At 45.5% G+C, this 20328-nt stretch overlaps 1 protein-coding gene across 1 annotated transcript in view; it reads right to left on the reverse strand.

Annotated features, from left to right (window-relative positions):
• Positions 1–931: 931 nt before the first annotated feature.
• Positions 932–20328, reverse strand: part of ATR (ATR serine/threonine kinase) — a 59124-nt gene continuing 39727 nt past the window's right edge. The window contains exons 23-37 of the mRNA XM_048506916.1: positions 18810–19039; positions 17421–17580; positions 16845–17024; positions 16252–16394; positions 14277–14374; positions 12993–13225; positions 11982–12116; positions 11421–11621; positions 11027–11170; positions 9157–9307; positions 8815–8971; positions 8124–8277; positions 2162–2313; positions 1593–1698; positions 932–1336 (exon numbers count right to left, since the gene is read on the reverse strand). Coding sequence (XP_048362873.1) covers positions 1163–1336; positions 1593–1698; positions 2162–2313; positions 8124–8277; positions 8815–8971; positions 9157–9307; positions 11027–11170; positions 11421–11621; positions 11982–12116; positions 12993–13225; positions 14277–14374; positions 16252–16394; positions 16845–17024; positions 17421–17580; positions 18810–19039 — 2418 coding nt within the window. The 3' untranslated portion in view covers positions 932–1162. The remainder of the gene's footprint in view (positions 1337–1592; positions 1699–2161; positions 2314–8123; positions 8278–8814; positions 8972–9156; positions 9308–11026; positions 11171–11420; positions 11622–11981; positions 12117–12992; positions 13226–14276; positions 14375–16251; positions 16395–16844; positions 17025–17420; positions 17581–18809; positions 19040–20328) is intronic.

Raw genomic sequence — 20328 nt, forward strand, 5'->3', positions numbered from 1 at the left:
CCCTCGGGCACCAGGCCCCCCCAGCCAAGTCCTCCCTCCTCACGCGCACGTCATACCCAGCGGCCCAGGCCAGCCTAGGTATGTGTGTGTGTGTGTGTGGGGGGGGATTATTTTCCACCCCCCACATGACGAACTCTGTGCGTGTGTGCCCACAGAGAGGGCTCTGAGTGCCACCTCTGGCACCCGTGCCATAGGTTCGCCAGCATTGCCTTATAGGGACTCTGAATCCTCCAAGTCTAAGGCCCAAAGTGAAATGAAAACTACACAGCATGTATTTACTTATTTTGAGAGAGGCTTGAAAATATAATTTGGTGATTCCACCACTTTTAATAGCAAGCTTTAAGATGCAAACAATGATTAAAGTCCGAGTGAAGAAAGCAGATGGCAGTTTTTAGTATTGAGGAAAGCAGCATATACTGAAAACGATGACACATAGCCTTTTGAATTTTAGGTTTATCAGGCCAAAACTCTGTTTACCGAGCATCTAGTTTACATCTATGGAGATATTATTTTGTTTGCGAACATGATCTAAACTGTATCAGTTATAGGCTATTTATTATGCATAGATCTGCGCCACAGGTTCTTTTAAATTCTAATGTTTATTATGCGACTCTACAGATTGCATTTGGAAACCACTTCTGAAGCATATGGCTAAGACACAGAATAGTAGTGAAATAAAAACATGCCATGGGAGTTGGAGGACTTCCAGAAGCCATTTTGAGATGTGAAATGGAACTGATTCAGGGAAAAGTACATGTTCTTTAAGGCTCTCTGAGTCATGGTCTGTATTTGAAATAATTCTTAATGTTATTAGAACTAAAATAATAATGTTAATCTCAAAAATTTTGGTCTTGATAATTATATACATAAAATTGAACTATTTTAGTAAATGGTCTGTATTCAAAGTTTTAAAATAATGATTCCAACAACATTTTAAAGTAACGATTGTAATGTTTACAAATAGCTTTTTAGATACATAAATATTACTTTTATTGTTTATATTACATTTCTGTATCAAAGATGTACAGACAGTGAAACTTAAACAGGGCCTTGCACTGGAAAAAATTACCAAGGCATAGAAAATTACCAACTATAGAAAATCTTTTTGTAAAAAAGTCCTTTTACAAAAACTGTTGTAGGATCATTTGCAAATGACAGCATTTTACATGTATGGAGCCCAGCCAAGGTACATCTGGCACAGCAAATTTTCATCAGTTGCATCTTGAATGAGATGGTGAACATGCCCTTCAATCGATAAAGGCAGACCTTTTACCCTATTCCTGTTTTTAATCACACCCTGCAGTCGTTGATCTATATCCAGGACATGTGTCTTGGCCTGAAAAAGAAGCAAACAATTAGATACAATGATACAGGATGCTGTTAATGTGGCAATATTAAATCTCTCAATGGCAGCAGCTTCATTTCCCCTTCCACATAACATCAAGAAGGGTGCAAGTAACAGATGTGTGGGACAGAGGCACATTATTTGTGTCTGGGAGTCCAGGGGAACAGACCATTGGATATTCACTGTGAATGGCCCTTCTCCTATGGGGACAGGAGGACATCTTGTTTGGGTGATTCCCACAACTAACCTTTTCATTAACAATTTCTCCAGTTTCATTCACTTGGGCTTTTGAATTGCCTTTTACTGGTTTACTCCACTCCACCAGAGGATCATGGAGAAAAGTCTTCAACACACTGTATAAATACAAACCAAATAGATTGCTTGGGAAAATACTTTAGTCGTAACTATATTTGTTGTTGAAAGGAAAAAGTTTCCATTACAAGTTTTATTGGTATTTTTAAAAAGCTTAACAACACAAAAAGGCAAAGAAAAGTCACCAAAGATATTTATCATAAGAACTCTCAATTTCATCTGCACCGAGTTTACACAAGAATATTATCAGAAAAATAAAATTGGATCTTTATAGTCACTGATAAACATTACACTTTTTTCTGTTAGATCTCATTTTGACAGTCTCTCAACCTTAAAAATCACTCATCATCAATTTACTGTTTTTGTTTTGTGCAAATAATATATCAAGGGTTTCCAATTATCCACATATTGAACTGTAATGACAAAAACTGCTCTCCTGTTCCCCCAGCAGAAATCCAACCCTATATGAATTTAATCCACTGTGAATAAAGACTGTTATCATACCTCATTAGTGGTTCTCTCTGATCACGCATGAGTCTCATTATAACTTCACAAGCCCTTCGGAAGAGGCCTTCTATCCCCATCGGACCCATCCCACTGACCATGTTTTGCGTAAGGCGAAATGGAACTATTTCTGGAAAATCAAAACTTTCCCCCTTGAAATTGAAAAAGAAGTTAATTTAATCGGATGCTTCAAGTGGAAATGTATCCACTACGGTATAACTGCTATTCTAACCATGTTTATTCAGATATAAATTCAAATTGCATTATTGTAGTCTTTTAGATGAATGACGGGGAAAAAATAAAACATATGCTAAATAAAATTGTTTCACTAAAGACCTGGTTTCTTACTCTCACACAGAGTTACTCCAATCTAGAGCAACATTACACGGGACTTCACAGAAAATCCAAGTATTTTTGGTTATGAACAGAACAGCCTGTTTTGCAAATCACAGGAAGTTTAAAATAGATTTTTAAAAAATCCTTCAAGTAGGTCTTTTTCAGTATTCTTATGATGTAGTTTCAAACATCACTGCTTTGGGGTGTTGTATGGTTTCTGGGCTGTATGGCCATGTTCTAGTAGCATTTTCTCCTGACGTTTCCCCTGCATCTGTGGCTGGCATCTTCAGAGGATCAGACAGGTGAAACTGTAGGGATGGAGCCCGCGAACCCAGCAGAACCGTAGATAGAGCGCTTGGAATGCCGGTGCCAGCTACGGCCTTCTGGGCGCACACGCTCCCCCACCCCCCAGTCCCCCGTGAGTCACAGGTCATGAGATGCCTGACTCACGATCACCAGGTGTCCCAGACAAAGGGACAAAGAGGCTCTTGCCCCCAGGTGTGGATTAGACCCAGACGCGGACGCTTCCTCCTGCATGTAGCAGCCCTATGAGATCATGCATCACATGATGATCTCCCGCTCTCCCGCTCTCCTGCCTCCCGGTCCGCCCACATTGCCCCCCCTCTTGTAAACCCTAATAAAAGGAGGCTGAGCCTAGCACACGGCAGAGTTGCCAGGATCACGGAATCCCGCGCTTCCTGCCGCTGGCGCTCTCCACCAGATGAAATCTCCGCGTCTCGCCTCTTCCTGGTGACCCTCGCGGGCATGACTTCAAGCTGGTGCCGAAACCCGGGAATCCTCGAACCTCCACCCTGCTCACCGTCGCCTGGGAAAGGGCCTCTCGGTACCGACCGTCTGCTGGATCGGCGCATCCTCGGACCCACGCTCTCGGTACCGACCGTCCGCTGGATCGGCGCATCCTCGGACCCGTGTTCTAGGACACTCTCTTGTCTGACGAACCACTGGTAAGTATGGGAGCTTGCAAAAGCACGGCTTATGACAAGCACGTTAGCGAGCTGAAAGCGCTAACGAAAAGCGGCAGAGTCCCAGTAAAGAGAAGGGATCTGCGCGAATTGGTTGGGGAGATTGATAGGCAATGTCCATGGTACCCAGAGAGGGGGACATTCAATCTTAAGGACTGGGAAAACATCGGGCGCACTCTGCACAGAGAGCCTCGCGCGCCGATGTCGCTGCTACTGACGTGGAGGCAATGTTATGTCGCCATCAGCCTGCAGGTCCATGGTTTCTCTGCCATGGATCTCCCTCCTTTCGATCTTTCACCTACAATTTCAACCCCGGAATTTTCTCTATCCACTAAACAGGACGCCTGTCCTCCTCCCGTTTCATTTGCTTCCTTGCCTCATTCAAACTCTCCCGCTCGCACTCTCACGGCTCTACCGCCTCCTCCTTTCGCTCCGCCTTCTGCTCCGCTTCCCCCTTTTGTTTCCGAAGCCACCACACCTCCGTCAACGCCACGTAATGGCGCGAGTTTCAAAACTCTAGCAGAGCGTATTTACCACGATCTGCGGAGGAAGGAAACCCTGACGGAAGACGAAGCCGACCTCCTCGCCATGTGCCCCATCCACTTCACCGACCATGTGGGGGAAGATGGCGTCATCCAGCGAGTTGTCGAGTATCGCCCCATAGGTTACAACGTTCTCACCGAACTCCGCAAGGCAAAGCGCATAGCCACTGATTTGCAGCGGAAAGAAATGCTGACGGAAGAAAATGCCAACGTTCTGGCACCATGCCCAGTCCATCTCGCTAACTGAGAGGACTGCCACCTCGAGACCTCCGCAAAGTGCCCCATAGCCAATCTACAGGGCAGGGAGGCCTGGGAAGGGGAAGATACTCGTGCAATGGCCTTAAGCCTAGAGTCCTTCATAAAGAAGCAGCCCCCTTGGCCCCCTCCAGCCGCAAGGTTCAAGCCAGATCTCATAGTCTCTGAGCGTATGCAAAGCCCTAAGCTCAATGCTCCCAGTACCAGAAAAATCGTCAGTACCTCAGGAAGAGCAGGATCCCAGCCTGCAAGGGAACCGCCCTGCAAGGTCCAGAGGATAAGCTTCCCAAACCCAGGTGTAGCCATTCTCATAGTAATCCAACATGTGCGTGCCTCTAAAGACCAGAATGAGCCGGTTCGGAATCAAGCTCATAGAGAACAAAGGCTTGCACGATTCCCCCGTCGACCCCCACCTAAACCTTCCTTTTTCACAGCGAAAAGAGTCGACGGCCCCTCCCCCCCGGGAGGGGGGGAAGGGAAGCCTGAATGTTTCAGCTCATGTTGTTTCCTCCTAGATATGTCTCCCATTGTGTGCTCAATAAAAATGATTCAGTTTGGATACACCTCCTACAGAGCTAGGAGAAAAGACTAACCACACTTCCTTTTCAGCTTGCTTATTAAGCTCACTGGATGCCTGAAAAAGGATCTTGAGTCAAAATTGCAAACCTCCTCATTGCATTGTATATGCTCATGTATGTTCTGTGTGTCTTGCCCCTTTAAAGGGAACCCTTAAGGTTTTCCCCTCATGAGGGGGACTTTTCCATTGCTTCTAAGCTATACTCTTGTGCTTAAATCTAAAGTTTTCCTCCTTTTGATTATGTGTGCCTATGCCTTGAAAGGTTTCACCCATTATGGTATCAGCCTTTAAGGGGCACAGTGCTCCCTAGGATGCCAGTGGAATCTGCTTCAAGCCACCTCCATCTTAATTTAAACCCCCAAAGTTCTTCTTCAAACTTTTCCTTGAGAACCTTTTCCTTTGTCTATCTGAGCCTACACTGCCACATTGGCGTAGTGCAGATTTATATGTGAAACCAGGATTACTTCCGTGCTCCCACATTTTCGGCTGAGTGCCATCTGGCCAGTCACAGTACCTAGGGGCTCTCTCAGCCCCACCTATCTTACACAGTCTCCACTGTGAAGATAGGCAGCGAATTCAAACCAGCTAGAGTCTCCTTACAGGAGGGGAAGGTAGGGTTAGCTTCCAAACCCTTCCCCCCTTCCCTTTTCTTCTGCTCACCTCCTCCTTCTCTCGAATGGGCTGACACACCCCACCTCTAGATCTAGGATTTGATAAAAGGTTTTTCTTCGCAAAACCCCTCTCAAGTTGCTCGTGTGATCAAACCTCAAGCCCAGGAACTGTTCTCTCTGCATTTTTTCTTTCTAAACCCTCTCTATGCATTGTGAATTGTTTAAGTTGCTTTGCTAAAAACCCACACTTTAGACGGTGATTGGGATTGCCTTGCAAACAAGCACCCGACCTGGGTGTGACCTTCCCTCACTCCCCTCCCCCAAGCTCTGTGGAGCCCTTCATGTCTCCACCCTTGTGTTATGTGTTTCTAATGCCTTGAATGTTGCAAGCCGATCGCTGGAATGGGCCAACCGCATCTTTAAGGAGATCTGGGCCATACAAACGAAAGAAAGGAGAGTAGTGCCCCCCCTATCGACCCAATCAAGGTCTCATCCAGCAGACCATATCCAAAGTATTATTCTCTATCAATCATTCAAAATTGCTCGCCCCCCACTCAGGGCTCAGGTTTTCCCTTAACTCTGCCAGCGCAAATCCCCTAGGGGAAAAGCGTTGCTTGTTTTTCTCTTCCATACAGGAGTCCAGCTCGCCATGCCAGGCCAGCCCCATCCCGGAGATGGAGCGGGTCTCCCTGGAGGATCCGACCCAGCCGCCCTGTTGAGAGGGCCCGATTGCCCCCCAACCTGGGCCGAGATGGGAGGGATCTCTCTGGAGCCAGCACACCTATTCTTCCACGAAGATTGCAGCCCTCACTGGGCCCCCCCCAGGGGGGAACGGCAGCCTGAGCCAGCTATGGCTCAGAGGTCGATGCTGCGTGTCGCTGCTCCTCATCTACAGTCGCCATCCTCTCTCCCTCTCTGCCACCCCCTGGCTGAAGTTTGGAGTTGCAGCCAGGAACATTCCTGATAGGTTAACCTTTGGAACTCTCCGCCGTTTTCAGCCACTTGATTGTTATCGGAACATGCCTTCTCTCACAGCCTTGATCATGAGAGTCACTGAACTTGTAATGCTGAAGACTATCAGTAGCTCTCCCTACGCTCTTGAGAAATCCATGGACTCTACCACCATTGCTCCGTAGCTTTGGTAGTCAAACAGCAAGAGCCATGCATTGGACAATTATGCAGCCACGGGCTGCCCCCCTTCCGTACATCATCCAGCTTATGTATCGTTTAGCAATGTTTATTGTTTACTGTAACCCAACTGATCGTTGAAGTTATTGCATGCCTTGATTTTAGAAGTTATGTTATTTGTTGTTGTTACATCCCCGCTCATCTTTCCGCTGGGACTCTCTGCTGTCTCAGCCGCCTTACCGTCGTCTTGCCTCAGGCTCCGCCACGGGAGCCCAGGCGCTGCCGCCGCTCCGCCCTTCCCCTCGACCCCTCTTGCCGGAGCGACGCGGTTGCCCCTCCCGAGGCAGAGTATGTTTCCCTCGCGACTTCCCTTGTGGGAGTCCCCGGACTTGTTTCCTGTAACGCCAAGATTATCGGCCGTCTGGCCTGCGCCCTTGCGAAGTCCATCAACTCCACCTCGACTGCTCTGGATGCCCTGGCCTCCGAGCAGCAAGAGCTTCGTCAAGCAACCTTAGATAATCATGCCGCTATTGATTGCTTGTTATTGTTGATTCATATGAAAAGTGCATGAGTTGCCAGATACTGTACTACTGTTCAATTCTGCATTGGTTTGATTGTATACCTTTATTGTTGGAGCCTGTTCTATGCAATGTATTTCTAGCCTTGCTTATAATGTATGTAAGAAGCCCTTTGACTTTCCCCTGCGTAGAAACCAGGTTCTCATGTTGCACAAACAGCTCAACCGGCTTGAGCGAGTTCCTGGGGAGGCAAGCGTTCCCCTAAATTGTCCCAACTAATTCGGCTCCCGTTCTAAAACGTTAGAAACGGGGAGATGTAGGGATGGAGCCCGCGAACCCAGCAGAACCGTAGATAGAGCGCTTGGAATGCCGGTGCCAGCTACGGCCTTCTGGGCGCACACGCTCCCCCACCCCCCAGTCCCCCGTGAGTCACAGGTCATGAGATGCCTGACTCACGATCACCAGGTGTCCCAGACAAAGGGACAAAGGGGCTCTTGCCCCCAGGTGTGGATTAGACCCAGACGCGGACGCTTCCTCCTGCATGTAGCAGCCCTATGAGATCATGCATCACATGATGATCTCCCGCTCTCCCGCTCTCCTGCCTCCCGGTCCGCCCACATTGCCCCCCCTCTTGTAAACCCTAATAAAAGGAGGCTGAGCCTAGCACACGGCAGAGTTGCCAGGATCACGGAATCCCGCGCTTCCTGCCGCTGGCACTCTCCACCAGATGAAATCTCCACGTCTCGCCTCTTCCTGGTGACCCTTGCGGGCATGACTTCATGAAACGTTAGGAGAAAATGCTTCTAGAACACGGCCATACAGCCCGGAAACCACAAAACACCTCTGTGATTCCAGCCATGAAAGCCTTTGACAATACATTCAACACTGCTTTGTTTACCAAGAACTCAGTGGTAAATGTGAAGCCTATAACTGCTACTTAAGCAACGTAGTTGAACAGGAACATGATTTTTGATTCAGTGGGGAGAACAGTAAGAGATATTCACATGCTCACCTTATTGAACAAACAGTTGAAATCCACGTGCACACATTCACCTGTTAGGGAATCAAACAGAATATTTTCTCCATGACGGTCCCCAAGGCCCAGAATGTATCCAACCATTGACATCACTGCGGTCGAACGACTATATGCAGACCTGCTGTTGTACCTAAGAGAAGGTAAAAATAACAACCTGAGATTCCAGAACCCCTTTGCCATTTCTTAAAGAAATTCAGGTAGAGTTTCTGAATCCTGTGTATTTATTCTAATAAATAAATGTTTTTGTCTTCATAGTTTTTTCTGTATTAACATAGTACTTATATTCATTTATGAGTCACCTAACATGGAAAGGTGACATAGTGTAAATAATAATAAAAAACATAAAATACACAAAAACCACTAGTTAAATTTGATAATTTAAAACCATTAGTAGGCAGAAGAACAAGTCAAATGTCATCTTCGGCTGCCTTCTAAAGTTAGAAGCGGAGGGGCCAGGCATACTTCCCTCAAGTGGTTGTTCCATAAATGTCAGTCTGCCACAGAAAAGGAAGGCCCTCTCTCGTGAACCCATCAGATTAGCTTCCTTGCTCAATAGGACAGTCCAGAGAACCTCTCCCTGTGATCTTAGTACTCTGGCTAAAGTTTCCTTTAAAGCCCAGAGCATTACAAAAGCACAACTGCAACAATACATGGCAAAAAAACTAACCAAGATGTAGGATCAGGAAATGTTCTCAGAAACCATTCATGAAAAATTGGAGGGTGCCGGGGCAGTAGAGTTTCTTTGAAAACTTTCAACTTTTCTTGTAAAGGTGCAGTCTTTGGGATCATACACTGACGTAGCTCCTTTCCAGGCATATGGATACCTATGAGAGTGAGTCAGACACAGCACAGTAAATTCTTGGCTGGGCAGTGCAGTGAACCTGAGACAGATAGTATTACTGTAGTGCTCTAGCTGTACCAAGGAGGTAAAATTACCACATTGTAATATATTAAACCACATTCTGCTTTCTACCATCCCCACTGCTGATTTTGAAAGTTTTTTCCTTACCTTTCTCCTTATATAGCTTGATCAGGATATTTCGCAAGCCAGCAGTATTATTCACCCATTCAATTATCCCACATTCCTCATTCAGGGGAATAACAGCATAGGTCCTGATGTGGAGTTCTCGTCTACGTGACTCTGCATCCTTTCTTAAGCACTATAACAACAATAAATCAGTAAGTATAATAAATAAATAAATTGTTCTTTTGTTACTCAATCCAATTTCTTAATTTTTGCAAACAGGCTAGACATTTCTTTTCCCATGGTGAGGTGCACAGCAATTCACCAAGCACCTGACTGAAGCTGGTCCCATTGGTGATAACAGACCATCAGAAGGTTGTAATTGACAGCTCATTGAAAATGCAGACATGGTCAAAATATCCAGGTGTGAGGACAGAAAATATCCCTGTGCAGCCGGGAATTCCGCACGGCTCCTGAAGCTGCATAGGGTCTGCCCCGGTGTTCCCCTGCAATATACCTTAGCCCAGGATTTTCAAAAATCGCCAGTCTGGAGGTTCTTTTTAACAATCCTGGTGTGACACTGCCTGTGACTGTGCCATGCAAAAACCAAACAGGAGCAAGACCGGTTTATTTTTCCTGCCAAGCAGGCTGATCTCCCCACCTGACGTTCATTCAAGCTGCCACTCAAAAGCAACAGTCAATCAGAACAATCACCTGGTCTATTTTCCACAGTACAAGCTTTATTTTAAATCAATCAGCAGGCCCATTCACTAGTTTTCTTTCTCTTACAGCAAAATCTTATTTTAAACCATTAAAAACACAAATCAATTTCTTCCATTCCCACAGCACATACACAAAAACACCAATCGGGGGCAGACCAAGTGTATTGTTCCCGCCCAGCTGGCTGATCTTCCCGCCTGATGTCCATTCAAGTTGCCACTCAAAAGCAACAGCCAATCAGAATACGGGACACTGGGCATGCTCAGAAATGCTTCCATAGCAAATACAGAAGTCTGAATAGTGGGAAGAAAAAGGAGCATTACTAACTCTGCTTCTGGGCAGAAGCGGGGAACCATGTGTATGCAGAAACCAGGATAAAATAGCCTGGATATATATGATCCCAGCTCACCCCCGGTGTAACTGTGCCGTGCAAAAACGGCCTCAATGTGCAACAGCAGCAGATTTTAAAAAGGCAAATTCCATGCTAGGGTTCATTGGAAAATGGACTGAGAATGAAAATGTGTGTATAACACCCTTCCACAAGCCCCTGGTGTTGTCTCATTTAAAGTACTGTGTACCATTCTGGCTGCTGCATCTTAAAAAGAATATTGAAGAATTGGAAAAAGTGCAGAAAGAACAAACAAAAATTATTAGTGGGTTGGAGAGCCTTCCCTGTAAAGGCAAGGGTAAAGCATGTGGGGCTTTTCAGTTTTGGAAAAAGATCAGCTGTAGTTGATCTGACAGAACTCAGCCCTATGAAACCAGTTGGCAGTAGATTCAAGGAAGGCAGCATGAAGTATTCCTTCACACAACGGATGACTTATGGAAATCACTGCCATAAGATGTGGAGCTGGCTACCGACTTAGATGGATTTAGAAGAGGACAGGACAGATTTATGGAGAATAGATTTTATAGGTGGCTATAAGTCATGACAGCCAAATGGTCCTTCTGGATACAGGGGCAAAATCCTTCTGATTATTGGATACTGTGGAGCAGTCTGAAGGTAAGGGCAGCTGTCTGCAGGCCCTGTTTGTGGTCTTTTCTGTGGCATCCAACTGGCCACTACTAGAAACAATATGTTGGATTAAATTATTGCTCTGATCCAGCAATTCTTATGAAATAAAGAGGATTAAATGACTTTATCAGTTACACCCAAATCAATGTCCAACAGTTATCACATTTAGAGCAACTGAACCTTATTTATCAAGGAGTTGAACTCCATGAGTCGACAGTCCTTCCTTAGATCATCCTTTGGTTTGCACATCATGATATAGGATTTCCCATCTGAACCTTTTAAAGTGATCTTTTTAGGCTTCTGAAGAGATGCGAGGATTTCAATCTAAAGAAAAAGCAGGCATGATTCTATAGCTTTTTAAATACAAGATTTACAACTTGGCACTGTTAGGTACAGATGAGTTGTAAATTTCAACTCAGACTATCTTCAGAATTACACTTAACCCCCCCCCCCCCATTTCAAAAGACTTTTTCACTTTATTATTTCTTTCTTGTCTTCCAGCAGGTGAGCAAGTCATCCCACACAGAAAAACAAATGTATGTATACATGAAAAGAAATGCCAATGGACATTTACCGTATCTCCAAAGCCAGCAATATAAGCCCAGCCTCCAGGGAAAGGGTCATGATTGGAGTGTGTGCCAGGAACTGAAGGGAGCGTAGGTATCATTACCGACTGCAAAGGAATAAGGATCTCACTAAATGTCTGTTCTTCTACCAGCTTCTTTAAACTTTTGAAATGAATACCCATGCTCAGTGTGGAGGTGTTGCCATCAACCTGGAAAAGAGCAAGAAACACTGCTCAAAGGAAAATGGAAATACTTCATGGGATCATCACCGCAAGATCTTCTATTTCCACAAGTAGTTTTGTGCGGGAGGGGAACTGCATTGGTAGCAATTTACAAATACCTTCCCAAATAAAGTTCATAACAGCAAAGATAATTTATTTATAAATTCCTTTAAAGTAGGCAGTAGTCAACTGTAATTCATTTGATAATTCATTTGGTAATCTTATTCTCTATTTTTAAAATATTTTATTTTTAACTATATTGTCCTACAGAAAACACAGTATGAGCCTGAACAATCTTAACCTAGTTAGAAAAACTACGATACTGAAAACCAAAAACTCAAATGTTACCGATTTGTTACACAGCTCTAGGAGCTTATCTGTCAGGCGAGTTGCATCCTCAATAAATTTTCCTAGAGCTGGCTTCATGTGAATGGCATTGCTTAAAATTTCTTTGCATCTATTCATACGCATTGGATAAGAGGACTGCAAAACATACAAAAGAGAACACACATTGTCAGTAATTCAATAAAACCTATTGCCAATCTACTAGGAAATGCTCAAAACCGTCAATAATCACAGATTATAAATTAAAAAGATACTATCGGTAACAACTGATATCACTAGGTTCCCTTTTCTCATTAGAACATCTCCCTGATCCAATATCATGGCGACACATAAAATGGTGTGCATGTGGGAAACTTCATTTCAAAGGAAGTAGCAACTCCACATGTGCAAAATTATTGTGCTATACCCTGTACTGAATTTGCCTCTCTTGGAATGAGTGGGTGTAGGGAATTACATATCTAACTCCCTACCTGGCCCCACTGTGTAGTTCAATAAGATCACCCGGAAATATAGGATTAACTCCAGTGGTGGGATTCAAACAATTTAACAACTGGTTGTTTACAAGCACCATTTTAACAACTGGTTCTGCTGAAGTGGTGCGAACCTGCTGAATCCCACCACTGGTTAACTCCACACCTGCAGAAGCAGCCAGCAATGCCTGCACTTGTGTATATGTTATGCAGAATCCTGGCTGACATTTACCAACACAAGATCCCCATGAAAAAGGAGGAATTGGTTGGGTTGAGGAAGGGGAGAAAATGGAGGGATTGGGAGGGTTAAGGGGTCAGTGGGGATTTTTGCAAGCCCATTTTAAGCCACAAGATCAGCTGACCCATAAAACCTTCAGCAATTGCTAGGGGTTGAAAGTGTGGACCGAGTAGTCACTTGGCCAGCAGCTCACAAAGTACACAGCAAGTGCTGGCAGGGAAAAAAAGAATGGGAAATGCCTTCTCACATGAATCTTCATGCCCCCTCTCCCAGCTTGTAATCAACCAAAAAGAAAATGGAACTTACCTTAGACACGGCTGTCATCATCCACATTGCCTGTTGAGGATAGGCTACAAAAACCTTGGCAATGATTGCCATAAGAACAACGAAGACTTCACTGTGAGAGTGGCAGATTCGAGAGATCAGTTGGGAGAAAGCTGTCAAAAACTGGTAAGGAGCCAACAGTTGTGTGTGTTCTGTAATCACCTTGTTAATTTTAGCCAAATCAGCTTTCATTTGCGCACGATCATGACGACCAACTAGACAATGGAACAAAAACGATAGCTTGTTTCACTGAAAAATGAAAAGCCCACAATCCCAAACTGATGGAACGACCCAGAAATGTTCACTGATAAGTTAAGGGTTCGTGAACAATGTTAACTAAAGGGTTGGGGAGATTTCATGGAGGGTTGAGAGTCTTTAAGTGGCAAAAGAAACAAACCAGCATCTACTGCTGAATATACCAAGAAAGGCCAGATCTTTATATAATGCTATGTATTTCCTCTCCAGATATGAGTGAGATGAGATTCTAAAAAGCCCTTCTTCGCTTTCACTGGGCAAGAGCGCAAATGCAATTAAGGTAGCTTCTGGATGTAATGTATAGTAATTCTCTTTAGTAATCTCTCACTAGCAGTGTTGTTGCAGCCAATATATATTTTAGAAATTTTGCAGGGATTGAGAACTGCCAAGCCTGATTGTCATCACAGGTTTGGATCCTGCCTAGTTCTTCAGAGGCATGAGGGAAAGGGAATTTTTTTTGCCCCATTTTTCCCTCCCACAGCAGCACGACACGCATCCTAGGAATAAATTGGTGGGAATTGGAGGTCTCCTGAGAGTTCTGACAAAAATTGCTCCTTTTTTTGTGCCCACAGAATGGCAAAATGGAGAAACCTATGAAGAATTCTAATTCACTTAGAATTTCCCCACAATGAGTATAAATTTGGACTAAATATTTTAGTACTAAAAGAAGCGACTCAAGCATGTCCCTGAAATTAATATTTAAAGATATAACCACCACCTACAACCCATTTGCAGGACCATTTATTTACATACACCATGTATATATATTAAACTACATCATTCTTTGGGGCAAAGTAACTTTAATATTTGAATCAAGTTCACTATTTTATTGCTTTAAAGAATTCTGAAACACTTCACACAAGTTCTGCATTGCTATATACGCTATACACAAATTGTGTGGAATCTCTCTCTGCCAAGTCATTTATGCAATATATCATATTCTTGTATCAGTCTGGCAAAAAAAGAGGCTCAAAACAATATAGAAATTGAAAAAAAAATTAAAAGCCTTACCTTTCTCACATTCATATGCTTTTGCTCCTAAGTCAAGCCACAAAGATAGCATTCTGGGCATTGACTGATAGATAAATTGGTTTCCAAAACGCAGAGACCTGCAATTGAAATACAGTCAGGTATAATCGCTAGCTACATATTGTACGATTTTTGTGAGTTTGTAAGCAAGGCATTCTAACTAAGATACCTTGTTCACCCTGGAATTGCTCAAATGGACTAAGAAGCCTTTGACAAAATGCAAGAGTCTGGACATGAGGTACTTTTTTGTTTACTGAAGCCTGTACTAAACGAAGAGATTATTTTTTCCCCTTTAAATGTGACGAAGTAAGGAGTTGGAAACAGCAATTTGTCACCATCAACTGTAATTAGCACCACCATGGAACAATACCTGAGGATGGAAGTACTAGGAAGATGTGCAGCTAGTGAAATTAAGCTTTGTATTTAGGCCACAGAAGTGGAAGAAATTTTCCAGGTAATTAAGACTGGTTTCCTGCCAGATGCACGAAATGTGGAACACAAGAAGTTTTCTTCACAGCCTTACAAAGAATACACATTGATGTTCTATCACCTCAAATTTCAATGTACTGCCAATAAGGGAAGGACATTTTGCAGGGTTTAATGCTTGCTTCTGTTAACCTACATAATCAAGAAGTACCTGGAATTCAGATGCAGAGTATGATATGCATTGTTTTCCATGATGCTTCCAACTTATAGACTAGGGAGACTGGTAGGCAAGCATCAGAGAAAGAAGGATCACACAGCTTCAATATATTTAAATTGTTCTTCTTAATAATTCCAGACAACCACAACAGTGAGATTGATGCTTGATAGACCTAATCCAGGGGTCTTCAAACTATGGCACTCCAGATGTTCATAGACTACAATTCCCATGAGCCCTACCACTTGGCAATGCTGGCAGGGGCTGATGGGAATTGTAGTCCATGAACATCTGGAGGGCCACAGTTTGAAGACTCCTGATCTGATCTAATGTGGCTACTAATTTTACTAGAGCGCACTGGCAAATTTCTCCACTGGTGTAACTTCTCCACATTACCCTTCCCCTGATAGTTCCTTCTGACTTCCAGAAAGCTGACATTGGAGGTTGCAGGATTCACAGGGACGAAAAGTCATGTTGAGGGGAACTGTCATAGCCCCCTCTGCTGCAACTGAAAGCTCCTCTGAGGAAGCCCCTGCTGCAATTGACAGTTTGCCTGAGAAAGGGAGACAGCAGCTGAACTGGTACAGCCTGAACTCACACAGGCTTCTGGTTCAGAACTAATCAGCAGGACTAAAGAAGATGCTAGCAGCTCTGAGTCTCCAGATGCAAGCCTGCATTGCAGACGGAGACTGAGACAGGTCTTAAAGGAGAGATGCTGTTCAGCAAGACTATAGTCTAGGAATTACCCAGAGCCTTTGAAGAGCAGTCTCCGGCAAGTAGCTCTGAGAAATAAAAGGTCTTTGGGCAGGAACTGTAATTGTGGTTGCAAAGTGGATTCTACTTGACCTTGTCTGTACACCACTGCTGTCCAGACCTGACTGACAACAGATCGACTTCTGACCTTGATTCTTGGATTCTCCTGGTTGCTGTATGCATTCCTGGCATTTGACTTCTGGCCTGTTTGATTTCTTTCTGGACATTCCCACAGACTTGGTAACCTTGGACTTTATTCTTTGCTAAACTGCCAGCAACCCAGCCCCAGCTCTGAGCCTCCTCAGTACTGCGTGTTGCTGTGGCAGCACACCTGCCCCGCCCAGCCTGCACAGGGGCTATAATGAGGAGAGGGAAATTGGAGGGCATTGCTTTCCCACTTCTTGTGTCAGCGGAGACCTGCAATTTCCAGCATCCATTTGAGGACATCTAAGGGGCTGCTGGGGGAAGGAGAACATGGCAAAGATTGGCCTCTGTTAACACTTGCATTTGTGGTAGGTATGATCCAATCCTATGTGCACCAACTGTAACAACATAGCATCTAACCTTCCAAAATGAGTAACTATATATCTAATCAGCTCTCCTTGTTTTTCCATCTTATTTTCAGTTACTGTTGGCATCAATTTATCATAATATTTAGCAAGATAGAAGTGTCCATTTTCCCACTCTGGCAAGCAATTAGTGACATCCTGAAAAAAAAGGAAAAAAGATTTAAAATATTTAATAAGTAAATAAATTAAACAAGCCGTCTCAAGGCAACTAAACAAATAATATGTAACAAAAGACAAAGTTGCAAAGATCCACAAATGTAAACTGCGAAGCAGTAATACAAAACATAGAAATAGCCTTCTCAAGTAGGTTTTATACATTTGTACACCAACCAAGAAAAGTATCAGAATATTTCAATAAGCATTCATTCACATTTCTTCTGATAGATAGCAGAGGACAGAATGGGAAACCATGAAGTATTTCCAAAGCTGCAAGGACAGTTCAATGGATCATGCATATTTGCCATTTAGAAATATAATATGTCCTTTATTATGTCCTTTATTAACAGTTTTTGGGTGAGCCTCTGAAGCATACTTCAAAAGCATACAATTTTTGTTACTTAAAATATTGTTACTGCTTTTTGGACTTACTTTATATTTTTTCATGACAGCATTACTCTCAAAGTTCGCAGTTTCTTCCATAAACCTGCCCACCAGTAGCAGGGCTTCCCCATGGATGATCTTACTTTTAGCATCGGACGGTACTTGATTACCCGGAAAACACAATTCGACTCCTTTCTGAAGAACGATAAGGCCCTGGTGAGCCTCACCCTGTGAAAGAAGAACCAAGTACAATAATTTGGCATTCATTGTATTAGTGCTGCCAAGGGGCACCTTGGATATATATTATGACTCATTACAAATTCATCTATTAATTCACAGGGAGAAGTTTTACTTATTTAGTCCGTTAAATAATGTGTTCAGGAATATAACTGCCTTGGAAAGTTGCATTTTTCCCCCCAGCTGTTGCATTCCCCCCCCCCACCACCTACTTTCATACCAATGCATGTACACAGCCATAACAAAAACAAATGCATATGCTATTAGCAGAAATTGTTTCTTCCAAAACATGGTAAAGGCACTTATCATCAACGGCATTTCTGTGCATAAGAAAAATACATCAAGATGCTTTTTAAACGGTTCAGATTGATTTCTGGCTTCCGTTACCTTGGACCATAGCCACTTTGCTCTTTCTACATACAATTCGGATAACTTGGATTTCCCAGCATTAAGGAGAGCATTATATGCTGTTTGATGATGACCAGCTTTTCGAGCAACTTGGGCACTTTGAAGCCAACATTCTCCCATTTCTTCACTATAATCCTCTCTGCAGGGATATTAAAAAGAATTATGATGAAATACTTATGAATGCTACTTAATATGTGCTAAAGAACAAATTCCATTTTGAGTCCTGGTCCATAAAGCAGCTTAGTCAAAACACTCACACATTTTGCAGTTTGGTTCTAGCTCATTCTTACACTGGACCAGGAGTTGGTAGCCTTTACTGTCAAAAGAGCCATTTTTGCTCTCCCCAAAAGAAAAACCTGTCTGGAGTTGCAAAACAAGTTGCCTCAGAGAGTGGTGGAGTCTTTAGAGGTTTTTTAACAGAGGCCGGATGAACATTTGTTGGGAGTGCCTTGTGTGTTCCTGCATAGCAGGGGGTTGGACTTGATGGCCCTTGAGGTCTCTTTCAACTCTATGATTCTATGATGCTTCTACATCAGGCACAAAACACATGGACAGTAACAAGGATCACAGGCTTGAGTACAGTTGGCCATAGAAACAAGTACATCTTGCCAATGCAGGATCAATGGGCACAGAAAATATCAGCGAATCTGAGATAGTGACGAAAACATTGAACATGGCAGACCTAGACTTTAAACCCTCTCATTTATGAAGCTCACCAGGTGACTGGACCAGGCACTCTCTCTCAGTGCAGCTTTTACTCACAGCCAGTAACAGGGACAAAATAGACTAACTTTTGAGCTCCTTGTAAATAGTATACACAATATAAAATGGCTGTTGAGACTGTCCAACATGTACTTTTAGAGTGTTCTATATATGATCTTCCACGCTCCATGTATATTCATCCCTTGATAGAGAGGTTAAATATTGATATGTCATCATCTGTTATGAACTTCCTACTCAGTGCTTCTTGTGATTTTATCTGTGAAAACGTTGCAAGCTTTCTGAAGCATTACCTGGCCAAGTTTAATTTACTCTCCACAAAATAGTCATAGTTAATTTAGCTCTCTTTGTGTTCTGAATACAGGGTCTGTATGTAGATATTTAATGAATATTTTAATGTATTTTAATGGGTTCAATTAATTGATAAACGTTCCCTTTTTGTTTTTAATATTGTAATATGGTAATTTATAATGCCAATAAAGGCTTCTGTCTGCCTGTATACACAATATGGCTCCAGTTTGGAAATAATTCCGGGGGGGGGGGGGGGGGGGGGAGCGTCTTTGTATTAGTAAATTTCAGACAGTTTTAATCTGTGACTTTTAAAACAAGAGCAAAAAGTTAAAGTCTTGCACAAAAAAGTATGTTCACCTTTTAGTGAGGCTAAGTAAAGCTCTTCTAAGAGCCAAGATGGGTTCTTTGGCTCTGTATGAGTTTTGTGTCATTTCTAGCCGAGCATGCCAGTTCAAAGAATCTTTACTGCAGTCACCATCAGGTTGCTGAAGCACTGGTGCAATGCTGTGCTCCAGCTCACACAGCATGTGTAACCTGTAGATAAAACAAAAAACCACAAAAGGGCAAGCAAAACAGTTTAGAAGGAGCTTTCTATTTTCAATTCTGTTGCCACAGCTGCCCAAATAATCCCCCCCCCCCCCCCCCCCCCCACACACACACACACTGCAAGGACTCCTCCTGGGAAAGGATACATATTGATGATTCTTTCCTGCCCTCCACTGAGAACCACAACTTCAGGGCATAGTTCTTTAGACATTCCTTGAAAGGGCTAGCAATAAACGGGAACTCCACCAGGAATGTTATGATTTCCTGCTAACTTCTCCATGAAGCTATATGAAAAAGCAGGCCTCACAAAACAGACTCACGGGGCACAACCATGATTAAAGAAAAGTTTTAATTCCATAATTAACATTGATACTGTGATTGTGATCATTATTCTAATATATTGTCGAAGGCTTTCACAGCAGAATCACTGGGGTGCTGTGTGGTTTCCGGGCTGTATGGCCGTGTTCTAGCAGCATTCTCTCCTGACGTTTCGCCTGCATCTGTGGCTGGCATCTTGGGGGGGTGGGGGGGGGGGGGGGTGGGGGGGGGGGGGGGTGGGGGGGGGGGGGGGTGGGGGGGGGGGGGGGTGGGGGGGGGGGGGGGTGGGGGGGGGGGGGGGTGGGGGGGGGGGGGGGTGGGGGGGGGGGGGGGTGGGGGGGGGGGGGGGTGGGGGGGGGGGGGGGTGGGGGGGGGGGGGGGTGGGGGGGGGGGGGGGTGGGGGGGGGGGGGGGTGGGGGGGGGGGGGGGTGGGGGGGGGGGGGGGTGGGGGGGGGGGGGGGTGGGGGGGGGGGGGGGTGGGGGGGGGGGGGGGTGGGGGGGGGGGGGGGTGGGGGGGGGGGGGGGTGGGGGGGGGGGGGGGTGGGGGGGGGGGGGGGTGGGGGGGGGGGGGGGTGGGGGGGGGGGGGGGTGGGGGGGGGGGGGGGTGGGGGGGGGGGGGGGTGGGGGGGGGGGGGGGTGGGGGGGGGGGGGGGTGGGGGGGGGGGGGGGTGGGGGGGGGGGGGGGTGGGGGGGGGGGGGGGTGGGGGGGGGGGGGGGTGGGGGGGGGGGGGGGTGGGGGGGGGGGGGGGTGGGGGGGGGGGGGGGTGGGGGGGGGGGGGGGTGGGGGGGGGGGGGGGTGGGGGGGGGGGGGGGTGGGGGGGGGGGGGGGTGGGGGGGGGGGGGGGTGGGGGGGGGGGGGGGTGGGGGGGGGGGGGGGTGGGGGGGGGGGGGGGTGGGGGGGGGGGGGGGTGGGGGGGGGGGGGGGTGGGGGGGGGGGGGGGTGGGGGGGGGGGGGGGTGGGGGGGGGGGGGGGTGGGGGGGGGGGGGGGTGGGGGGGGGGGGGGGTGGGGGG

Source organism: Sphaerodactylus townsendi, linkage group LG08 (assembly GCF_021028975.2).
Source record: "Sphaerodactylus townsendi isolate TG3544 linkage group LG08, MPM_Stown_v2.3, whole genome shotgun sequence".
Lineage (NCBI taxonomy): Eukaryota > Metazoa > Chordata > Lepidosauria > Squamata > Sphaerodactylidae > Sphaerodactylus > Sphaerodactylus townsendi.